The sequence below is a fragment of the Castanea sativa genome, chromosome 5, assembly GCF_040712315.1.
Source record: "Castanea sativa cultivar Marrone di Chiusa Pesio chromosome 5, ASM4071231v1".
In the NCBI taxonomy this organism is placed as follows: Eukaryota; Viridiplantae; Streptophyta; class Magnoliopsida; order Fagales; family Fagaceae; genus Castanea; species Castanea sativa.
The window spans coordinates 25,520,413-25,545,019 of NC_134017.1; the positions used below are offsets into that span (position 1 = coordinate 25,520,413).

Genomic DNA, 24,607 nt, shown 5'->3' on the forward strand with positions numbered 1-24,607 from the left:
ATTCTTCCATACAAAATTTTTCATGTTTTGCTGAGTGATTGCTGCAAGAGGCTCGACTTCTACCCACTTGGTGAAGTAATCGATTCCTACCACCAAAAACTTCATTTGCCGGGTTCCCATGGGGAAAGGGCCTAGGATATCCAGTCCCTACTGTGCGAAGGGCCATGGGGCCATCATTGGGGTCTGGTACTCTGACAGCTGTTTAGGTACATTTCTATAGTGCTGACACTGGTCACATACCTTGACATAAGCTTTAGCATCTGCCTGCATTGTAGGCAAGTAGTAGCCGGCACGGACGATCTTATGGACTAGCGACCTTGCTCCTGAATGATTTCCACATACTCCTTCATGAACTTCCCTTAGAACATAGTTTGACTCGTCAGGAGCCAAGCACCTTAAGTAAGGGTGGGAAAAACCTCTCTTGTACAACACTTCATTTATGAGGACGTACTTGGCTGTCCTGACCCTTAACTTTCTCGCTTCATCCTTGTCCTCTGGAAGCCTTCCATCTTTGAGATAAATCATTATTGGACTCATCCAATTTTCTCCTCCTCCTATCTGCTGTATGTCAGGGATGTCTATGCTCGGCATATATTGGATGTTGTCACACTCGTCTGTAACCCCTGCTGAAGTTGCTTTTGCCAAGGCGTCTGCTTCCGTATTTTCCTCCCTAGGTAGTTGAACAAAACTTACAGCTGAAAATTTTCGTGCAAGTCGTTTCACTTTGTTGAGGTATTTCTTCATTCGATCTTCCTTAGTATCACACATTCCATTTACTTGGTTAATGACCAGCTGAGAATCTCCTTTGATTATTACCGACTCCGCCCCGAAGGACTTAGCCAATTCCAATCCCTTGAGTAGAGCCTCGTACTCAGCCTCGTTGTTGGTAGTTTGATACTACAGACGGGCTGCATACTCTAGCCTGTCACCCTCAAGGGACTTCAGTATAACTCCAATCCCTCCTGCGTACAATGTGGACGATCCGTCTACATTAATCACCCACCTTTCAAATCCTTCATCCTTGTCCAGGTCGTCCTGGCTGGGGGTGAACTCTGCGATGAAATCTACTAATGCCTGCGCCTTTATCGCACTCCTTGGGAGGTATCTGATGTCAAATTTGCTGAGCTCAACAGCCCACTGTACTAGCCATCCAGCAGCTTCCAACTTGTTCATTGCCTTCTTTATGGGATGGTCTGTTAGGACGTTGATGATGTGTGCCAGGAAATAATGCCTCAGCTTCCTAGAAGCCGTGAGTAATACAAAGACTAGTTTCTCCGTCATCGGGTATCGTCATTCTGCTCCTCTCATTGCATGGCTTGTGTAATAGACCGGTTTCTGGACTCTCCTCTCTTCTCTGGCCAACATTGAGCTTACTGCGTGTGGGGACACTGCCAAATACAAATACAACTCTTCCCCATGTACAAATGGACTCAACAGCGGCGCTGTCATGAGATATGTCTTCAAGTCTTGGAAGGCCCTTTGACACTCGTCTGTCCATTCAAATGCCTTCCTAAGGACTTTAAAGAAAGGCAAACACTTATCCGTAGCTTTCGAGACAAACCTGTTAAGGGCGGCGACCCGTCCGGTAAGAGACTGGACTTCCTTGATATTCTTTGGTGGTTCCATATTCAGTATCGCCTGGATTTTGTCCGGATTTGCCTCAATTCCCCTGTGCGACACCATGAACCCCAAAAATTTCCCCGATGAAACTCCGAAAGCACACTTGCTTGGATTTAATTTCATGTTGTACCGCCGCAATGTATCAAAAGTCTCTTGAAGGTCATCCAGATGTTTATCCTCGTCTTGGCTCTTTACCAGCATGTCGTTTACATAAACCTCCACATTTCGCCCGATTTGAGGATGGAACATATGGTTAACCAGCCTTTGGTAAGTCGCCCCTGCGTTCTTCAAACCAAAGGGCATTACCTTATAGCAATACAACCCTTGGCTCGTAATGAATGAGGTCTTCTCCTGACCCGCTTCATCCATCTGTATCTGGTTGTAACCTGAGAAAGCATCCATGAAGCTAAGCACTCTGTGACCTGCCGTCGAGTCCACCAACTGGTCAATGCGTGGCAATGGGTAACTATCCTTGGGGCAAGCTTTGTTTAAATCAGTGAAGTCCACGCACATTTGCCACTTACCGTTAGCTTTCTTGACCATGACCACGTTCGCCAACCAATCTGGATAATAAACTTCTCGGATGAACTCCGCGGCGACCAACTTCTGTACTTCTTCCTTAATGGCATTGTCTCGCTCAGGAGCAAAAATCCTTTTCTTCTGACGCACTGGTTTTGAATAAGGACACATGTTCAGGCTATGGGTAATGACACTCGGATCAATGCCAGGCATGTCCTCATGACTCCATGCAAAGACATCGAGGCTTTTCTTCAGAAACCGGACCAAAGCGTGCTTTGCCCCCTCTTCCATGCTCGCCCCAATTCTAGTAAACTTCTCAGGCTGGTTATCATCCAAAGGGACGTTTTCTAATACTTCAGTGGGCTCCGCCGCGATCCTTCTCCCGTCTATACTCATTGCCTGCATGTGCTCGTCCATTGCCAGCATAGCTAAGTAGCATTCTCTGGCGGCCAACTGATCTCCTTGTACTTGGCCTACTCCGAGCTCGGTTGGAAATTTGATGGACAAGGGGTAGGTAGAGGTTACCGCCTTCCAGCTATTCAAAGTTGGTCTTCCAATAATTGCATTATATGACGATGCACAATCAACAACAAGGAAATTTACCTCCTTGGTTATCTGCTGTGGATATGTTCCAACGACCACTGGTAATGTGATGGTGCCCACCGGTTGCACCTTCATTCCTCCGAATCCTACCAACAGCGAGTTCACTGGTCGAAGCTGATCTCGTCCTAGCCTCATTTGCTGGAATGCGGGGTAGTAGAGAATATCTGCAGAGCTGCCATTGTCTATCAACACCCTCCTGGTCATGTAGTTAGAGATGAGTAGGGTGATGACTATCGCGTCATCGTGTGGGTGATGAAGTCGTCCTGCTTCCTCATCCGTGAACGTAACGGCCTGCTGGTCTACTTCCCTCGTCCTAGGAGGTCGTCGAGACAGCTGGATGTTCTGCACCACCTTCAGGTATGTCTTCCTTGACTTGGATGACTGCGCTGTCGAGTTTCCTCCTATAATTACCCTTATTTCTCCTAGTGGGGGACGTGATGATTCTTCCACCTTGCCTTTCATTTTCTCATCTCTTTGGTCTCGTCCAAGGAAGTTCCTCAGTTTTCCTTGTCTAATGAGATTTTCTATCTGCTGCTTCAAGTCAAAGCACTCGTCCGTGTCATGCCCGTGGTCTCTGTGAAAGCGGTAGTACTTGCTCCTATTACGCTTGTTGGGGTCTCCCTTCATTTTATCCGGCCACTTCAAGGACTAATCATCCTTGATCTGCATAAGAACCTGCTCTAGTGGCATAGTCAGAGGCGTGTATTGCTGATTCCTCGCGGAGGAACTCGCCTTCTTACCATCCTTATCTTTCCTCTCGTCTACCCGAGCTTTCTTTGGACGAGGTCCTTGATCCGAATAACGATGGTGACCCGTTTCCAAGGGTTTTGCCCTTTTTCTTTTCTTGGCTATGATAGCATCCTTAGCATTCATAAAATTCTGGGGCGAATAGACGAGCTCGGCCATAGTCTGTGGTTCCTGCTCGTAGAGCTTATGAATGAACAAGTCAGAATTGACCCCATTGTGGAAAGCGGCCAGCAATAACTTGTCATCCATCTCGTCCACCGTCAAGGCCTCCCTATTAAACCGGGTGATAAAGGATCGCAAACTCTCATTTTTCCCTTGCTTTATAGTCAGTAGACTAGAGGAGGAACGCTTGTGACGCTGTCCTTCAATGAAATTGTTGACAAACAACTTACTCAACTCTTCAAATGATCCCACTGAGTTTAGGGGTATCTTACTGAACCACACTTGCGCTGGTCCCTTAAGTGTGGTGGGAAAAGCTCTGCACATAATCTCGTCCGGGATTCCTTGAAGGTGCATGGTCATCTTGAAAGTTGCAATATGATCGCAAGGGTCGTGATTTCCATCATACGAGTCCAGAGAAGGCATTTTGGATTTTGGGGGTAAAGGATGACTGTTGATAGAAGCTGTGAAAGGGGAGTCCGTTCGGTGAACCATATCGTCCACTGGGTTTGCCGGTCTCATATTCTCCCTCATCTCATCCATGGCTTTCCTCATTTGGTCCATCTTTCTCTACAAGTGCGGCATTCTTCTTGAAGTAGTACCCCTTGTCTGATTCTCGGACTCAACATTTTCTTCTCCTCCTTCCTGACTCGGTGCCCGTCCCTCCGTGTGCCCATCTTGGCGCTGCCTCCTGAGGTTGATCTCCCTATTCAACTCTTGATTCTGACGCGTCAGTTCTGCCATAACGGTAGCCATGGATTGTATGTGTTGAATAGAAGGCGGTTGCATGATAGGCGCTGACCTGCGATCGCGAAGGGGATTATTAGATGCATCCCTACTCTCCTGGTGGCCTGGGCTGGTAGCCATTGATCTTGTTCGAACCATTCAGCCTTTTGTCTGGGACAGAGTAACCCTTGACAACAAAAACACAATCGAATAAGAAGAACATTGAATAGTGTTTGTTTGCTCTTTTCCCACAGACAGCGCCAACTGATGATGCAAGGAAAATCAGTAGGCTGGATGCTCCGGATTTGAAAGGACCACTCGCTCTCTAATGGCCTGAAAAACAAAGGAAAACGATCAAAGGTGACCGGGATCGCCGGCCAAGAACCCTCCGATGGTAAAGTCAGTTTTCTCTCTATATCTTTGGAGTTCCAATTTCTTGGAAAAATGTTCAACGTACCTTCCATTGGTTTGAATGGCTGTTTATATAGTGTCCTGGGGGCAGTTATTGAAATTATAATCTCCCTTGGATTTCAGGAGGTCTGGGGTTCTTGGATAACTCCCATAACCACCTGATAGTTGCATTTTCTCACACAACGGTCATCGGAAGTTATGCGCGTATTACGGAATGGTGAAGTGTATTTTAGTAATTCAAGTGTACGTTTTCGTCCAGGGGTCCTCGTGTGGACGAGTCTAGTCAGGACGAGGTGGTCGTCTTCTCAGGACGAGATACGTGGGTTTGACTTTGTCCATGGTCGGCTATGGCATTAGCTCCCGTCTTGATGCTTTCTTCTGGATGGCTGTTGGTGTGGATGACCGTGGACGATCTGGAGTACTTCATTCCTCATCATATATATATATATATATGAATTTTTATTTTATTTTTGTTCAGGCCGGTTGATAAAGCAAGACTTGGAGGAGTGAATCATCTTCGTCGATAAGACAAAATACAAGGAGGGTGGAAAGTCATGTTCATGATTAAACATTCAAGGTACGAATTATATGATTCATGGGCAATTTAAATTTCAATTTGATGATAGATTTTCAATTTTAGAATTTTGCATGTGTTGCAAATCTATATTTAAAGTGAGAAAATTTTACATAGAAAGATTTTTAGAATGATGATTAATTTTCTATGGTTAAAATGAATCTTTGTATATAGAAGTTTGATAAATTCTTTTGTTTTAATGGTTGCTTAAAATAGTTTAATTGATCTGTTACGTCGTTGACCATTGCTACAAAGAACAAAGATATACAAAATAAACAGTTTTGGATATAAAATTATTTGCTAACCAGTAATGTTGGCCTGTTATAGTTTATTATTTGCATATGTGCAAAGTTTAAATATAGTAATTGTCATTGTATATTTAAACAATTGTAATTGTATACAATTGTTTAATTTTCCTTTAATGTTTGATTATATTTCAAATGTAATTATACGTTTGTAGCATGCTGAAAGTAAATATATATAATGTTTGAAAAATATCCCATGCATTGTACGAGTTAGCGACTAGTTTATAATAACCCGTTTTTCTCACCATGCAACAGGCCTATCATTGAACCCAATTACTTGATTTCACAAATCAGGCCCGTGGGGTCCATATTTAACAAGAGTTGGGCCCTACAATCAAAAGCCCATTTTGGATGTTTAGATAGAATTTTTATCATTTTGAATGTCCATGTATATTTTAATCAGTTTGAACTTTTCAAGGGTCTTTAGGACATTTCGGAATTTATTTGGGGATATTTTCTTTTATTCCGGTGGTTCTTAGTAGTATTTTTGTCAATTTAAACGTTTTTGGGAGGGTATTTGCACATTTAGATGTTTATGAAAGGGTATCTTGTTTATTTTGGATGTTTCGATGGTTGTTTTAGCCATTTTAGATGGTTTGTGGTTGTTATGATGGTTTTTAGGGGTTATTTTAGTGGTTCTAAGGGGATATTTGGAATATTTTGATGGTATATTTAATCATTTTTTTGGGTATATTTAATCATGTTAGATATTTAGAATGTATTTTGGTCATTTTGAATATTTCAGTGATATTTTGGTTAATTTGAAGGAATTGGGCATATTTTGATTTTTTAGAAGGTTTTAGAGGAATTTGAATCATTTTAGAGAATTTAAGATGGTTGGGTCTTTTTAGATATTTTTTGTGTATGTTTGCATGTGAATGTAATAATTGGGTAAATGGGCAGGATAAGTCTTGTCGATAACAAGTGGGTTGTGTGGGTAATGGATATTAACAATTTATTTAGACAAGTAATAGATGGGTAGAAGTATAATTATATATCAAACCCATTTATGATCCAATCAAACTACCATCTAACCCACCAATTAATTTGCCATCCATAATTCCTAGGGAAAGGAACTTTGCTTCTCATTGTCACACCGAGAGGGATTTCGAGAATTTTGTATTTGGTCCTGTACAGCCTTTCAATCTTCCATAGTATGTGTTTATGTTTTTATAATTATTATGGATTGAATTCTGGTAGCTATTGCACTAGGTGCAATTAAAACCAAATAATAAGATTAAAAGTTAAAAAATTACATTTTTTCCCTCAATCCTTAGATCACAAAACTTTTTAACTTTTTTGATCCAATAGCTAAGGCAAAAGTTAACTTTAAAATTAGTCCTTTTTTATAAGAAAATTATAACTAATAAAAACAAAGATAAAAACGATACACCATGAGCCAAATCAGACTCGACTATATGCGGATTTTCTTCTATCCAAGTTATATATGAATCAATGTTCTTGGCATACGGAGCCAAAATATGAGTTGGGCGATTGCCCTGTCTCTTTACATGAGAAAATTGTATCATTTTAAATTCATACAACTTCTGATAAATTCCTTCAATGATGTTGGCAATAACAGTTGGAGGTTCATTGGACCCAATCAAAGCAAAAGTTACAATTTGTGAGTCACTCTCCACAACCACATCACGAATACCCATGTCCCATGCAAATTGAATACCCTCCCCCATGGCCTTGGCTTCAGTCTCAAGTGGTCCCAAAGACACAGCCGCACAGGTAGGCTTTTACTTAACACGGCTTCCACTCTCCCAGCAAAGTCACAAAGAAGAACACCAATTCCCTTTATCTGAGATTGAGCAAAGATTGCACCATCAACATTAACTTTGAACCACGAATCTATCGGTGGCGGCCATTGTATAATTTCATCATGGACGGGTTTAGCTAAAATTAGTCCTTGATTTCAATTGCACCCAGATCGAAATCCATTAACTATTGTGAGAGATGTGCTTTAATTTTGTAATGTTGTTGATTTATTAATTAATACATGCTTTTCTTTCCAGCAATAAATATATATATAGTATACAACAATGGAAAAGGTGAAGTTTATATCTTGTCTCACATGTGTTTGCACATTTGATTATTTTTTCTAAGACCGAAGATGGGGAAAGCTGTAATGTCCTGAGGAGGTACTCATAACCATAGATGACAAAAACCGCTCAGTCACTTTGAAGGTGATTGAAGGATTACTCATGGAGTCGTACAAGAGTTTCAAATTCATTGTTCAAGCTACTCCAAAGGATGAGGGGAGCTTGGTCCACTGGACTTTGATACATGAGAAATTGAATGTCAATGTTCCTGACCCAAACACAATGCTTCAGTTTGCAATTGATCAGACCAAAGATGTCGATGCTCATCTTACCCAAGCGTAACTACACAAAAAGAACAATGTGTTGTGTAAAATAAAAGTTCCAGAGTTATAACGATTTCCTTGTATTATGGATAATACGTAGTCATCTTTCTATTGCTTTTTGCAGCTTACTCTACCATTTTATACACGAAATTACTAATACTTTTACTTTTATATATTACTAGTAGTTAACCCATGTGATACACAAAACGTATTTGAAAACAATATTAAAGTTTAATTATAATACTTATATGTGTTTAGAGTTTAATTCAATTTATATTATCAAACCTTTTGAAAAATAATAAGGGCCTTGTAGGGTTCTTAAGATAACTCAATCAGGAAGTTACAAAAATTTAATCCATTAATTTTAAGAATGAGTGGATTAGATTTTATCATGTTATCAATATTTAAATAAGTATTGACTATCTTCATTTTAATTTTAATTAAATTATTAATGATGTGGTAAAATGGAATGTAATTATTTCAAAATCGATGAATAAAAATTTAAGAACTCCATAATCTAGTTCACCTTAATATTGTAGAAGATCATAATTCTTGCAAAAATATTTTAATGAAAGGATGTAAATTCAAAATCAAAGAATGTAACCATTGGTTTAAGATTTGAAATCACAATTTAACTTAGATGTTTGACCTTGAGCAAATCAAAATTAGCAACTATAAATCAAAATAAATACCTAACTCCCACTAGTTAAATGGAAAGGGATGTTGGCTTTATATATAAGTGACAGGCTATCTTGGAGTTTTGGGGTGGACTTGAACTTACATCTCTAAAGCTTTCATCTACTTCTCTATTTCTCCTTATTTACTTAGCAAAAATTTTAAAAAAGAAAGGTTTTTATGAGAGAGAGAGAGAGAGAGAGAGAGAGAGAGAGAGAGAGAGAGAGAGATATTAAATGATGAGAGGGCATTGAAATGATTTAAGCATAAATGATCCCTAGTGAACCCTAAACGAGGAGAAATTATACAGTCCTGTGGACCACATTACTTGTCCATCGTTCTTCTAAAAGACTCCCACTTGTTTAAAATTGCTGAGTCAGTAATCAATTTCTGTTTTTTGGAAAAAAAAAATTATCTCAGCAATTTTAAATAGGTGGGAGTCTTTTAGTGGAATGGTGAACCACATCACTTATCCACCACGAGAAACTTATAATTTCTCCTAAATAAGCCGCTAGAAACAAGGTGAACCCTAAATGAGCGCCTGGAATAAGGTGTAAAGTTGAAAGATTCTAAAAGGCCCATGAGCATAACATGCCTAGGTATGTAAGCATCACGTGCTTGCCTAAAAATGACATCCTATAAATACCCACTCACTCCCAGTCGATCCTAACAAGCTTCTAAGCCTCAAAAGTCATCTTTCTTAAATATTTTAGACCAATCGGAATGAAATTTTTTGGCCATTCTGAGTGGAATGGAACAAACTTAATAATATTATTATGAAATCAATCAGTGCTTCTTAGAATATAACACTCCAATGACCAAAGGGTCTTTATGGCCTCATATAACATGCATGGAGAAGTACCTCTTTGGGATATTGGTCTATTTGCATTGCAAGCTAAGAAGCTTTGTGAAAGCCCTACTAGTGAGATTTGAGGCAACTGCACTTAATGACCCTATAGAAGCTTTAATTAGTCTCAAGCTAAGTACCAAAGTGGCTGCTTACAAGGTCCAACTTATAGCCATTTCAAATAGGATCAAAGGTCTATTTGAGAAGCATAAACTTAAATTCTTCCTTAAGGTTCTCAAAGATAATATAAACTTATGAGGATTTGGAATCCTTGGTCCCTCACTGTTGTCTTTGGAATTCTGGCAAAAATTCAAGAAGAATAGATTTGTGAGTAAAGAGAATAACCACAAAGGTATGGAAGACCAAGGCAAGCCCTCAATAGTTGTGTGTTTGTTTCTCAAACCCCTCCCCCAAAAAAATGTTAAAATACAAATTACACTTTCTAACTTTAGCTGAAATTCATTTTAGTTTTTAAACTTTACTTTTATTCGATTGAATCCTTTAAGTTTCAAATTTATTCAATTCAGGCATTCTGTCTAATTTTGTTTAGAAATTTCCCTTAAATCACATGGAAAAAATCTGTACAAATATTTTATAGATTTTTTATGTAAGAATTTTTTCAAAAAAAAAAAAAAACTTTTTTCCTTATTTAATTGCATACTTAATGACAATTTTTTTAACAAAATAGGACAAAATGCATTAATTGAATAACTTTTAAACTTAGAGCACTCAATTGAGCAAAAATAAAATTAGAGAACTAAAATGATTTTTTTATCAAACTTAAAAGGTGCACATTATATTTTAGCAAAAAAAGAAACAAATATGAAACATTGTATTTTCTCTTATTTAAACCGGTAGTTTAATGTACAACAAACCTTTTATAGAACATTTTTAAAACTTAGAGATTTTTCTTTATGATATTTTATTTAATGTTTTTTATGATATTTGAGTGTTAGTAAACAGTTAGATGACTTGCTTTTAAAGCAGGAAATTTAGTGGGCACAACGGTCTCGGATCCCGTGGCTTAAACATGGTGATAAGAACACTAAATATTTTCACTCAAAAGCCTCCCAAAGAAGAAGGCGAAATTTTATTAAGGTTATTCAATGTGCACAAGGAAATTGGGTGGATGAGGTGAAAGATATAGCTAATGTGGCTACTGGTTATTTTGACAATTTATTTTGTGCAAGTACATGTGATCAGATGGAGGAATGTCTCAATGCAGTCCCAAGGAAGGTGACACCTGATATGCAGGATACTCTGTCCAGTGAGTTTAGTGTTGAAGAAGTTAAAATAGAGTCGTTCCAAATTGGACCAACAAAGGCACCTGGACCTGATGGTATGAATGCTCTTTTCTACCAAAGATTTGGCATGTTGTGGGTGATACTGTAGTTGATGTTGTGTTGGATTTTCTGAATAATGGTCATATGTTGCCTGATATTAATCATACTTACATTGTGCTTATTCCTAAAGTGAAGAACCTGGAGAAAATGACTGACTTTAGGCTCATAAGCCTTTGTAACGTGATTTACAAAATAATCTCTAAAGTGTTAGCTAATAGACTGAAGCAAGTGTTACCTAATATTACTTCTCCCACTCAAAGTGCTTTTGTTCCAGGCCGTCTTATTACTAATAATGTGTTGCTAGCATATGAAACATTGCACACTATGCACTGTAGGAAGAAAGGGAAGAAAGGGTATATGGCTTTAAAACTTAATGTAAGTAAAGCATATGATAGGGTGGAGTGGCCTTTCCTTCAGGGGGTTATGCAGCGGCTAGGTTTTCCTAAAACATGGATAGAAAGGGTGATGAGTTGTGTCACTACAACTTCTTTTTCTATTCTTGTGAATGGGAGACCATATGGTAATGTATTGCCTTGTAGGGGTATTCGTCAAGGTGATCCTTTTTAACCATACTTGTTCCTTTTATGTACAGAAGGATTTACTTCTTTACTGGCCAAGGTGGAGATTGGACGAACTTTGCATGGGGTGTCTACTTGTAGAAATGTACCAAAGGTTACTAATCTTCTCTTTGCAGATGATTCATTGATTTTTAGCAGGGCTTCACCAGCTGAAATTCATACTATTGTAGAGATTCTTCAAGTTTATACTAAAGCCTTTGGGCAGTGCATAAATTTGGAAAAGTCTTCAGTGTATTTCAGTAATAACACCACTGAATGCCAGAAACAGGTGGTTTTGGGGATTCTTGGAGTGAAGGAAGTGTCTCGGTTTGAATCATATTTGGGTTTGCCTACTTTAAGTGGAAGGGCAAAATACCATACTTTTTCTTTCATTAAAGATAAGGTGTGGAAAAAATTACAAGGGTGGAAGGGGATGATGCTTTCTAGAGCTGGGAAATAAGTTCTCATCAAGGTGGTTGCTTAGTCTATACCGACGTATACCATGAGTGTTTTTCACCTCCCATCAAAATTATGTGATGAGTTGGATGCTTTATGTGCTAGATTTTGGTGGGGACAAGTTAGGAATGAAAGAAAAATTCATTGGAAAAGTTGGGATAAACTAACTTTGTCGAAGAAGGATGGTGGAATGGGATTTCGGGACCTTAGATCGTTTAATTTAGCCATGTTAGCTAAGCAAGGGTGGAGGCTGTTAAAGGACACAAATTCGCTTCTCTATTAGTGCTTTAAAGCGAGGTACTTCCCTAGAACTTCAATTCTTGAGGCCACAGAATCACCTAATTGTTCATTTGTGTGGAGGAGTTTAGCGGCGGCCCTACTTATTTTAAGAACTAGACATTGTTGGCGTGTGGGTGATGGATCCTTTATTAATGTTTATCGAGATAGGTGGATTCCATATTATCCCACAAATAAGCCTCTCTTTTCAGTAAGGGATGATGAAGAGGAAGTATGGGTGTCAAGTTTGATTAACCAAGACCTCCATGTGTGGCGAAGAGATTTTATTATGACTAAATTTAATAGGGAAGAGGGGGAAGCTATATGTGATATTCCTCTTAGTCAGAGGCAAGTCCCTTATTCAGTTTACTAGAAGCATAGCAAGGATGGCAACTTCACAGTAAAGTCATCTTATAAGGTTGTCAAGTCTCTCTTGAAAGAAGATTGGGCTGAACCATCATCAGGAGATCAGGTTAGTAGGGTGTGGGCTTCTATATGGAAGTTACGGATCCCCAGCAAGATGAAGGTGTTTGGGTGGAGAGCATGTCATGATATTCTCCCAATAAGAAGGAACCTAAAGAAGAAACGTGTCTTGTCGGAAGAGCTGTGTCCATTCTGCTCCAGATTTCAAGAATCAACCATTCATGTTTTATGGGAATGTACAGCTGCTCAAGATATTTGACATGGTAGTGCTAGGGCTTTGCACAAGTGTGGGACGGGGCAAACTAATTTTGTAGCTTTGTTGGAGTATTTGATGGATCGGTTGGAGAAAACAGAGGTGGAGCTAATGTTGGTGCATGCATGGTTGTTTTGGAATCAACAGAACAGAGTAGTGCATGGCAGCAAATTCCTGGAACCAGAATGGTTGAATAAGCGTGCTGCTGAATTAGTTGAGGAATTCCAGTGATCACAGGAGAGTTTACAAGCTGATATAGTGCATGGTGTGACTCGCCAGGTGCTGCTAGAATGCTGGAACCAGTTGGCAACTGCCACCTCAGGATGTGTATAAGCTGAATTATGACACGACAATGTTTGTAGAGAATACCAGTTCTGGGTTCGGTGCTGTGATCAGAAACTCAAGGGGAGAAGTTATGGCAGCAATGACAGCCAAGGGTCCGGCAGTTCAGTGCAGTAAGGAGGCAGAATTGCTTGCTTGTCGTAAGGCCATGGAATTTGCAACAGACACTAGTTTCACGACTCTGATAGTGGAAGGTGATAGTGTCAATGCTACAAGGAGTATTACTTCAACCAAGGACAACCAGTCAGCATTTGGGCATATTGTTGGCAACATTTGGCATCTGATGGGAGCATTGGAGTGGGTTTCTGTGAGTTGCACTAAGAAAAATGGAAATAAGGTAGCACATGTGCTTGCTAGATATGCCCAACATGTTAATTCTGATTCATTTTGGATGGAAAAGGTTCCATCAATTGCATTAGAATCTGTAAATTTTGATGCTTCTTTGATTTAATGGAAAGTTTGATTCTAGTTTCAAAAAAAAAAAATCACCCGTATGAATAGAATTTAAAAGACGTTTCAGTATGTCGTGCACATTTTTTTCTTTATGTCGTGTACCTTTTTCTTTATGTCGTGTACGTTTTCTAGCTTCTAGTTATTTACCGTCGGTACCCCTGATTGAGCCAAAATAAAATTTTAAACGACGTATCATTAATTTATAAAAAAACAAAGTATATTAAATCTATACTTTGTTTTGACATACATGGGCTGTATGTCGTGTACTTTTTAAAAAAAAAATTCAATAATTAAAAAAAAAAATTCTTTTGAATGTTTTGGTAAATTCAATTCAGCACAGACAGACAGCCCATGTTCTCAAATTTAGAAACAGAAATCCCAATTTTATATATATATTCTCTCACTCTCTCTTTTCTTTTGTCATGTGTGTAAGAACATGAGGAAGCTTAGGTCTCGTTCATTTTCCACATGTCTCATTGTTTGCGTTCTTTTTACATTCACATTTCTGACATCAAATGTAGAAGCTTATGACTCTCTCTTACAGCTCCCACTATCTGGGTCGACCAGAACCCGACCCAGATCCAAACGGGTTCTTTTTGTTGGTGACTTCGGTGCTCATGGAGATGGCGTTAATGATGATACTGAGGTAGATTATTGCTGACCCAACTTTTGCTACCTAATGATTATGTCTTTTTTTTACTTTCTGTTTTTTGAAATGCATGATTTTGTATTTTCAGTGAGTGATTTGAATAGTACCCACTTCTTGAAACCATGGTTACTTTGAGCTTAATTGAGTGTTTTTGGATATTGTAGATTGTGAACATAATTTTTTTGTTTTAGTTATAGTTAAATGCTTTGAAGAACATCAAGATAATTTTTTTTGTTAAAGAGAAATATAAACTCCCTCTAAGTTGATCATTATTATATTATTATATGAGAATGTTTTTCACTTTATTACTAAATGGAAGTTAGGAATCTCAATTGATGCGGTTCAGATTGTTAAATAAGATTCCCTTTTTTTTGGGGGGGGGGGGGGGATTAGGTGGGGTGGGGTGCAGTTCCTGCATCTCTTGGTAATCAAATTAAGTACTAGTTTATTATGGAGAGATGATTGAATTTATTTTTTAATGTTTAAGGCATTCTGTACTTGTATCCTCTTGATAATATGACAATTACATAACACCAAAAACCCAATTTCCAAGTAGCCTCTATTTCTGTTGTCTATAGCAAGTGAGAAATATCTGGAGCAGGATTTCATGAATACTAAGCAGTGACCATCCTAATTTATTCCATTCAAAGTGCTCAAAGTCTATTCTTGACTGTAGTATTTCAATGCTTTCAGGCTTTCAAAGATGCCTGGGAAGTAGCTTGTTCTTTCTCTGGACGAATAAGAATTGTAATTCCGACTGATTATACGTTTCTGATTTATCCTATTGATATTGTTGGGCCTTGCCGATCAAAGGTCACTATTCAGGTATGTTCCAAGAGTCAAATTATTCAGATTTCTTTCTGTTTATAACCAAATTAGACAAACATAATGCATCTTTCTCTAAATTTACAAGATTATTTTCTTTTCTAAAATTGTTTGTTAAAATCCTTTTATTTTATTAACTTTATTGATTTTGTATTATTAACAGATATCTGGTACTATAGTTGCACCCGAAGATCCTGATGCCTGGCAAGGTTTGTCTCTTCGTAAATGGCTCTACTTCGACGGGGTGAATCACCTTACCATAGAAGGGGGAGGCACAATCGACGGGATGGGACAGGAATGGTGGGCTCGGTCTTGCAAAACTAACTCAACTAATGTATTGCCATCTTGCTCCTTAAGTTTATTTCTTTTAAAGGTTGATTTACTTGGATCTAACCTTGACTTCAAATGGTCTTATGGCAGCCATGCACACATGCTCCAACGGTTAGTGCTGCTTTCTTTTTTGGAGAAGTCCAGTTGGTTCCATTAATTTGATTGTTTCAGTTTTTCATTGAGAGATTTATTTTCCTAATATGGTACAACAATAACACTGCAGGCCATTACTTTCCATAGCTGCAAGTATTTGAATGTCAAGAACCTTATGGTGCTTAATAGTCAACAAATGCACATTTCATTCACCAAATGTCTTCGGGTTGTTGTGTCCCATCTCCAAGTGATAGCACCTGCTCGTAGCCCTAATACTGATGGAATTCACATCAGTGAATCAAAAGGTGTTGAGGTCAAGGATAGCATAATCAGAACAGGTTGGTTATCCACAAAGAGTTGCAACAAGAAGCTTTATTCTTAATTTCTAATCATAACAATATCATTCTGAGTAAACTAATGCTTAGCCTTGTTTCTATCATGCATATGAAACTTATCATATATATTTCCTTATTTTTTCTTTTGGTTCTTAAATTTTATGTGAAGGTTTATAATTGGGTTCCACTTTCATGATGGCATTTGCAACATAAAGAAATAATTTTTTTAAACAATTTATTATAAAAAATCTAGCTTGGTGACGGGGGAGTTTGAAACTCAGTTTTACAGAATTTTCATTTAGATAAGACCCACTTGTTGCAACTTGATGAGGTTGGAAAAGGAGTTGTGAAATACCATATCTGTGCTATTTTTGGCAACCAGAAATGCATGTTTCTTTTTCTAAAATCTTTGTTCAATTCTTGTTTGTCCAAGATATGCATTACTGATTATCTTATACTGAGGTCTTAAACTTACTCTAGGAGATGACTGCATCTCTATTGTCAGCAACTCTTCACGGATCCGGATCAAAGACATTATCTGTGGCCCAGGTCATGGCATAAGGTAGGTGGAATAAGTTAAAACTATGGATTTCATGAACACATTAACTAATTCTGATCCATATCCTTTAGTATCGGAAGCTTGGGAAAATCAAACTCTTGGTCACAGGTGCATGATGTTATGGTGGATAGAGCTTTGCTGTCCAACACTGATAATGGGGTGAGGATCAAAACATGGCAGGTAATCTTCTTTACCAAGTTTGCATCTCTCTCTCTCTCTCTCTCTCACACACACGCACACACACACACACACACGCAAGCACACACCCCACAAGGAAATGCAGAATTTTTGGATGATTGAATCCTTGTTTTTTGATATTTTCATCAGGGAGGTAGTGGTTTTGCCACTGAGATTACTTTCCAGAATGTGTTGATGGAAAATGTATCAAATCCGATAATAATAGATCAATATTATTGCGACTCACAGCTTCCATGTACAAATCAGGTATGGAACTCTTAAAGTTTTTTAGTGTTATTATTACTAAGATCCTTGCAGGAGATGCAATTTTCTTTGTACCACTGATTATAGAACTTGTTCTGGAAAACTTCTCCTATCCTTGTAACTATGGACCAGATTAGCATGTTAAAATTAATAGACAACCTTCTTATGGGAGAGATAAAGGCACATTTTATGTCTATCATATGTATATTGAAGTGTATCTTGACAAGTCCATTTTCTAGGAATAGGCTATCTCATTCACCTTATATCATGCATAGCATCAAAGATCTTCCCAATGAGCTATGGATCAACTGGCACTTCATTCTTCCATAATAAATGGTTGAAGGGTGAGGTCGTGGGTTTAAGACCTACTCTATGTGTGTGTGTAACTTACCAAAAATAAAAAAGCATCAAAGATCTTACAAATAGTTTGCTTCGTTGATAGGTGCATGTCTCCATTCGCATGTTGATAACACCCTATTCAGCAATAGTTTGTTCTTCTCTCTCTGAGTTTATGTCTTCCCTTAGCTTAGTTTCCTGATTACCCTTTTTTGTTGTACTGTTTGTTCTATTTTTTCTTGTTGTTCATCATCATGAGCATCTTGTACTTTTCCTTATTTTCTCTTTAATGATAGTTTTCTGATTACCTATCAAAAAAAAAAAATTTAAAAAGACTGTCCTTAATTTTCTAACTGGATAAACAGTTAGTCTTCATATATTGGCAAGGCTGTGCAGCTGTGACCTTTCATGTTTGAACTGCTGACTCTTTGTTCTTTTCATCAACCACAGTTTCTGAATAGAGCTGTTCATTAAAAATATAGTATCATTGTTAACATCTAGTATTATGCAGACTTTGGCTGTTCAAGTGGAGAATATATCCTTTGTGCACATTAAAGGAACTTCAGCGACAGAGGTAGCAATAAAATTTGCTTGTAGTGATGACTACCCGTGTGAAGGGTTATACTTGGAAGATATTGAGCTTGTATCAAGTTCTGGGGAAATGACAGAATCGTTTTGTTGGGAAGCATATGGCTCAAGTTCAGGATTAGTTTACCCACCTGCTTGCTTATCATGTAGTGAAAGCTTCATTAAACAGAAAGTCATACTGGATTCTGTCATTGCTTCCTCCTGAGTGGGGGTCATTCAGTTTTGAATATCTATAAAAACTTAAGCCAGGAGATCAACTCTTTTCCCAATATATTGCAGAATTGTTGTTGAATCTGATATGCACCGTCAAGGATATATAGGTAGGTGCCTACAGCATTTTTCTCTATAGACCACTCAACAAGAAATGAACAGGCCTAATGAAAAGTGGGTATTTTGGGGTCAAGTCTGAGGACTGTTGTACACAATTCTTCAACTTGTACATAATTCTTTGATGATGAATACTATGCCAATTTATTCATCCCATTATATGTAATAAGCCTGTTACCATTTTCTGTAAATCATCTGTCTGCCCTAAAGGACTTACAAATAGACTCAAATAAATTTTAAAAAGCATAATCTTAGCAACATTTTATCAATTTTGGTGTTTCCTTTTTTTAGTAGGTATTCTGCAATATGGTACAATGATGAGCAATCTGTAGTGTTTATGATGCTGAGAGTGCTTGCACAAAGGCCTTTGTTAATTTAGAGATCTGATCTGAGTGAACAATGAATTTTTATGTTGCTGTAGCCACTTCTACCAAAGATGATAATCATGAAGATCATGAGGTATATAAAAAAAAAAAATGTGATAATTCAGCACAACTTATTTGAAAATCTGTTCAATAAAATGTTTTAAGGGATAGCTGCTTCATGACATTGGTATCGTAATTGCACTGAAATAGAGAGCTGGTCTAGTTTTAGAAAACATTAGCAAAGAAATGTTTTGGAGTTTCACAATTCTCTTAGCTTTGCTTTGTAATTTGTCTTGCCCCTTTTTGTTAATTGTCGAACATAAAGGGTTTGTCTTAATAAAGCAATTCTACTTAAAAAAAAAAACCGACAACAACAACAACAACATAGCAAAGAAATTACATGGAAATTTCAACGGGCATTCTACAATGGTTATGCAATAGCCCTTAGAGAAAGGGCTAAGCAATGGGTATAGTGAGGTGGAGAAATGCAGGTTCGGGCTCTAGAGAGGTTTGGTTTTACTCATTTTACAAGAGATGCTTAGGAACAATACATAAACATAAACCTTAGGATACACCAAAATCTTCAGTTGTTCATTCAAGAACCATGATTTTTGGCTTTCTTTGGAAAAGGCACTCAATTGGTTGTTTATATGGAATGCCTAAATCAGCATATTTAATTCAACGAAAAAAATACAAATAAAAGAAAAAGTTGTTATAAAAATCTGTCCTTTCCCATAATGCCAATAGAACGAAGCTTCATTTGATATGTTATATAGTAACATATAGGCAAGACTCTGCTCCCAATAATTCAAGAGTAAATTTCTCTTCTGGATTTTTGTCTTTGATACAAGTTACATTGTTTTAAAAATTGCATAACATGAGCGTTACTAATCTTGAAATCTTAGCTAATTGCCTAGAAGATGACACCTCAAATTAAAAGATACGGCCATTTTCAGTCTTTTAAAAAACCTTGATTTTTGGCATAGTCAATTGCATCCAGATGCGGTAATGGAATCACTTCGACCAAGTCTAACAAGACTGCATACCAAAGCCATCCATCAACTAGCATCTAACGAACACCAAGCTCAGGGCATCCCTCAGCAAGTGGTAAGTCCAAGTTTTCTACTGTTCTGAATGTTTTGGTAATCATCTTATCAACGTAAAGAGTTCCCTCCAAATGATCACACTCATGTTGTAAAATACGGGCCTGCCAGCCAGAAGCATCTATATTGATGGGTTGGCCATATTGATCCAAACCTGCAACCTCAACATCAAGGTACCGCTCCACCACTGCTCTAAATCCATCAACACTACAGAATAGTACAATCAAAGGAGATTAATTAATCGCGTGTAATGAGTTACCAGCAATTTCATGATCAGAGGACAAAGGGAAGTATTGAAGTATCAGATATACCTTTAAATGCCATGCAATCCCCACACAACAAAATTATAATGTTGTGTAACAAAATATTGAGTACCAAGAAGTAATCTCATTTTGGTTCTTACCAGGTAAAAAACTAATTGACGCTATATAAACATGGTAATTCAAATTGGTGAAGGACTAAAACACTAAAAGACCCTTTATTACAAACGAATGTTTCAAATGTATTAAGAACATATATTGCAGGAAGGCTGCAACATTATTCTACATGATTGCTAGGACTACAACATTAAAATATACACTTCTAACTCAGCATTGTTTCACTACAAGATGGATGCCTTAAGGAAATGAATTCAGAGCACAGTAAACTAGAAGGCAACTAATGGGGCTCCTATCAAGGTAGACACTGGATAATAGCCTTATCAAAGATAAAACAATACAGACTAGTTGAGTTGTGGTCATAGTAAATCATGAAGGAGCAAATTAACCAAAAAAAGGTCAATCAGGAAGGACCAATATTACTGTAATTTCTGACTGCCCTGTAAAAAGTGGGAGCTTTGTGCACTTGATACGACAATCTAAGCATATTATGTTCAGAAGTAAAACAAAGATTTCACTCGTTTTACATGACAGGTGTTGGCTTCCTCCAGAGCTCCCCTTGAATCTTGTAACTGCTATTCAACTTTTACACAAATTTAAACTGGTAAGCTTGACTCACGCATGGGAACTTAAGGCTAAATTTATATCTGATAACAACTTGACTAACCCACCCAAGCCTGATAGTAATTTTTACACCAATCAAATGTATCATATGTACAGTGGAGCACAAAATGCAATAGAGCCTTCAGAAGTATCATAACAGTTATTGTTCAAAGGATAGGCCATTCATAAAATGAAGCCATGGTCATTAATTAATGGAACAAGTCATAGGTTCTCACAAAATGATGCTGCCATTGCCCATTGAGGACTCCCATTTATTTCATTTACTCTCACTCTGTGATATCTCATGTTTTGTATCCTCTTAACAGGGCTTGTTCGGCAAGATAAAATACTAGAATAAAAAATATACAAATGCCAACTATTCAATTGATCACAACGTAACAGGAAAAGATGGTCACTGAAATAAAGCTTGAAATGGGAACAAAGGATGGGAAATAAAAGATTTGTCTCATCTCATGCAACACACAATGGGAAGTGGGAACAAGGGATCCCAAAGGAACAGAAAACTATACCATAAGTTTAAAATAAAAAACACATTACACATTATCTGTCTGTATTTTACCTCAGGCACCCTTCAAAAAATAGTGCAGTCCGGTTGCTCTTCTTCTTAAGCTTTGGGTTGAAAATGACCTGCCTCAAAAGAACTAATAAATTGTAATTGTCAAGTGAAAGTTCTTGGATGCTACAAATATCAAGATCATTTGAATGTTGTCTTTGAACATCGAAGTTGACATACCAGAAGATCAAAAGGCCGTCTATCTTGTGCTTTAGTCTCTTCCTTGGGTGCATAACTGATATATTCTTTTGTATCTTCTAAAACTATTATCTGCAGAGATAATAACAACATAGTCAATAAGACAATTCTAAACCACCCCCCCCCCTTCCTCTCCCTACTTAAAATGTAGGTTCTTCCAAGACGTAAAGTTTTATAAAAAGATTTAAATTCGCTCACAATCTTTAGTGTAGCAAATGGCAACAAAATATGGTGACATAGTGGTCCGTCTATTTCCCTTCATTCACACATAAAGTTAGCAGCAACAAAACAGTAATCTTTAAAACGATAAGAAAATACATTTCCTTTAGATTAAGAAGCAGGTAAAGTAAAATAAGCCGTAAGCCTTTAACTGCAAGACTCATATCATATCTCTCTTAACTGTGTTTTTTTTTTTGGGGGGGGGGGGGGGGGGGGGGGTTCAATTTGTCTTACATTGTTTTATGATACTTCAAGATATCTAGCTCAATCCTAAAGAATACTCTTCTCTATGTGGTAAATTCCAGTTTAGAGAAAAAAAATAAAAAACGATCAAGTCCTCTTACAAATACAAAAATCCAGTCCAAAATAAAAACATATGAAATTGACAACCTTATCCACCAATGTAGCTTCAATTTAGACATCACACACTCTCATTATTCAAAATAAACAACAAATGCAACTCCAATTCAGCCAAAGACACAGAAAACTAAGCAGTAACACCACACTGCCATACAGTTAATGACTAACTGATAACATGTTTTGCAACTAAAATGGTCCACACAACTGAACCCTATGACAAAACTTATGAAACCCATAATTCTTCTACATTTCACATTTTCCTCACACTTTCTCACTAACCAAACAGAAACTAAAACAAAAAAATGAAACTGACCCATTAAAGAAAATCAAACAAAAAAAAGATAGAAACTGACCCTTAGAGGAATTCCAATCTGAGGAGCAGCTAGACCAACCCCAGGAGCCTTTCTCATAACCTGAACCATATCATCAACTATCTTCTGGATCCGCTCCGACCCGATTTCCTCAACACCAACTTCTCGGGCCGGTTCGTGGAGAACCGGGTCGCCCGCCTTCACGATATCGGGCAAGCTCGTCTTCTTCTTGTCTCCGAGACCCAGGAGCCAGCCTGCTCTGGGAATGGAACTGGGATCTGAGCTGTAAGGTTTCCGGGTCACGGAACCGGTCCCGAATAGCTGTTTCGGGTTGGAAGATCCGAGTACCGAAATGTGTATTCGGGTTTTTCGAAATATCGGGGCGGGTGAGCCGGGTTTTAGGCATTTATCGGCGAGAGATATCGGGCGGAAACGGAGTGAGTATCGGTGGAGTGTTTCCATGGCCATTTCTTAGATTAATTGGAGGAAAAATAATTTGAATAAGAGGGTTTAAACTCAAGATAATTACGATTCTACCACTGGGTCTATGTGGGGTTTAAGGCTTGGGCTTGTCTTCACCTATATTCTGGCCCCCGGCCTGGTATATGCTCTGAGGCACTTTAAAACATCCACGCTCGTGAAGCTAAAATATTTTAGCATTTATGATTTGATGCCTTAAAAATTTACTTTATCTATTTATCACATAATTTCACAACACACTTTGTATCAATGGCCTTATTTTTACCATCAATCAAACACTATTTATTTATATGGCTCCACCGACGTTGGGCACTAAATTGAAGATATGTGAAGATACGTTTTTAAAGTACTTGTAATGCAAAAAAAAAATATATGTTTGCACCATGTTTATAATGACATATTTTCAAAAGTGAAAATACAAATTGTTAGTTTGGTACGAGTATGTGTTTTTACAAAAAGTGGTAACTATTTTGTGAGTTTCATGCTTTTCAAAGTGGTATGAGTTCGTTTGGTTTGTGTATTGTCAAATCATGTGGACTCTATCTTTTTCAAAATATTAACAATAATATCATTCAACATTGTTATTCAAAAACTGAAAATCACTCTAGATGTGTGTTCAGAATATAGCGTTTAAAATTTAAACTCCTAAATACCTAAATTGAGAACTATGATTCCAATACTCTTTAATTAAACACTCTTGCCAAAATTCTTTCTTTAAACCCACAATTTTTAGTATTTAAACATTGAAAATTGCTATTTAAATCCGTAACAAAAAATTGGAAAATGCTTTAATTCTCATTAAATGAATTGATACTACAAAATGAATCAATCAAATTTAATTACCAACTAACACTACTTATATACAATCCCAAAACAGAGCATTGCTCCAAGCACATAAACAAATAACTGTTTTTCAACTAACTGACCAATCGCAACTTGACAGCTGGCTTCTTCTCTAACTGAATCTGTGTTTCCTTTGCATGTGTAGCTTGTGTGAGTTCATTAATCAAAACGCCCCGTTTCAAGTTATTTCTTTCTTCTGTCGTTTCTTTCTTTAGTCTTGCTTTTCTTTAGTCATTTTTAGTTCTTTTACTTCTGTCGTTGTAATATTGTTATGTTCAACACTCCCCCTCAAGTCTAGAATATTAGGCTTTGAGACTTGAACTAAGGAAGCTACCTGTACTTGCTCAGATTGCTCCTTCAATGATTTAGGCTGAAAAATGTCTTTCAATCCTAGTTTCTCTGACAATCTCACAAAGGATGAAAAACCCAAAGCTTTAGTGAAAATATCTGCAACTTGAGAATTTGTAGCAACATGAAAGTCTTGATCATTCCCTCCAAAATTTTATTTCTGACTAAATGGCAGTCAACTTCAATATTCTTGGTCCTTTCATGAGAAACTGGGTTTGCTACTATGTAAAGGGCAGCCTGATTGTCACAAAATATCATGGCAGGTCTTGAATGCTCAATCCTCAAATCCTTCAACAATTGTAAAACCCAAGTGACCTCACATACCACACTTGCCATCGCTCTATATTCAGCTTCAACTGAAGACCTTGACACAACTCCTTGTTTCTTTGATCTCCAAGAAATCAAGGAATCTCCCAAATACACTACATAACCAGTGATAGACCTCCTTGTATCTAGGCATCCAGCCCAATCCGCATCACAAAAAGATTTAATATGTAATTCTATGTTTCTTGGGAAGAATATGCATTTACCTGGTGACCCTTTAATGAATTGGAGCACCTTATGAGCTGCCTGCAAGTGGGGTTCCCTTGGTTGTGAAACAAACTCGCTCAACCTATGCATTGCATAAGTCAAGTCAGGTCTTGTTAAGGTGAGGTATAACAGTCTTCCAATTAGTCTTCTAT

At 37.7% G+C, this 24,607-nt stretch overlaps 3 protein-coding genes across 3 annotated transcripts; 2 read left to right on the forward strand and 1 right to left on the reverse strand.

The window, feature by feature from the left end:
* The first annotated feature begins 13,217 nt into the window (after positions 1–13,217).
* Positions 13,218–13,658, forward strand: LOC142634977 (uncharacterized). Its single transcript, XM_075809203.1, has one exon. The coding sequence runs from the start codon at positions 13,218–13,220 to the stop codon at positions 13,656–13,658; it is 441 nt and encodes a 146-aa protein (XP_075665318.1).
* Positions 13,659–14,070: 412 nt separating this feature from the next.
* On the forward strand, positions 14,071–18,411 carry LOC142633291 (putative polygalacturonase At1g80170). The gene is made up of 9 exons (XM_075807507.1): positions 14,071–14,306; positions 15,003–15,134; positions 15,298–15,468; positions 15,555–15,575; positions 15,688–15,895; positions 16,373–16,454; positions 16,523–16,631; positions 16,779–16,895; positions 17,740–18,411. Exons 1-9 carry the CDS (start codon positions 14,097–14,099, stop codon positions 18,019–18,021), a joined length of 1,332 nt encoding a protein of 443 aa, XP_075663622.1. The 5' UTR covers positions 14,071–14,096; the 3' UTR covers positions 18,022–18,411.
* An 848-nt stretch (positions 18,412–19,259) lies between these two features.
* LOC142633633 (peptide deformylase 1A, chloroplastic/mitochondrial) lies at positions 19,260–22,855 on the reverse strand. The gene is made up of 4 exons (XM_075807873.1): positions 22,296–22,855; positions 21,346–21,435; positions 21,172–21,239; positions 19,260–19,818 (listed from the first exon to the last, which is right to left on the reverse strand). Exons 1-4 carry the CDS (start codon positions 22,719–22,721, stop codon positions 19,578–19,580), a joined length of 825 nt encoding a protein of 274 aa, XP_075663988.1. The 5' UTR covers positions 22,722–22,855; the 3' UTR covers positions 19,260–19,577.
* Positions 22,856–24,607: the final 1,752 nt, after the last annotated feature.

Bases quoted from the DNA above. Each gene is read 5' to 3' on its own strand.
- LOC142634977 (XM_075809203.1), top strand. From the start codon at position 13,218: ATGTTTGTAGAGAATACCAGTTCTGGGTTCGGTGCTGTGATCAGAAAC.
- LOC142633291 (XM_075807507.1), top strand. From the start codon at position 14,097: ATGAGGAAGCTTAGGTCTCGTTCATTTTCCACATGTCTCATTGTTTGC. The intron at 15,469-15,554 runs GTATTGCCATCT...GTCTTATGGCAG, and splicing joins GCAAAACTAACTCAACTAAT to CCATGCACACATGCTCCAAC. The intron at 15,576-15,687 runs GTTAGTGCTGCT...ATAACACTGCAG, and splicing joins CATGCACACATGCTCCAACG to GCCATTACTTTCCATAGCTG.
- LOC142633633 (XM_075807873.1), bottom strand. From the start codon at position 22,721: ATGGCCATGGAAACACTCCACCGATACTCACTCCGTTTCCGCCCGATA. The intron at 21,436-22,295 runs GTCAGTTTCTAT...TTATCTCTGCAG, and splicing joins AGATTGGAATTCCTCTAAGG to ATAATAGTTTTAGAAGATAC. The intron at 19,819-21,171 runs GTAAAATACAGA...ACTATTCTGTAG, and splicing joins TTTTTTGAAGGGTGCCTGAG to TGTTGATGGATTTAGAGCAG.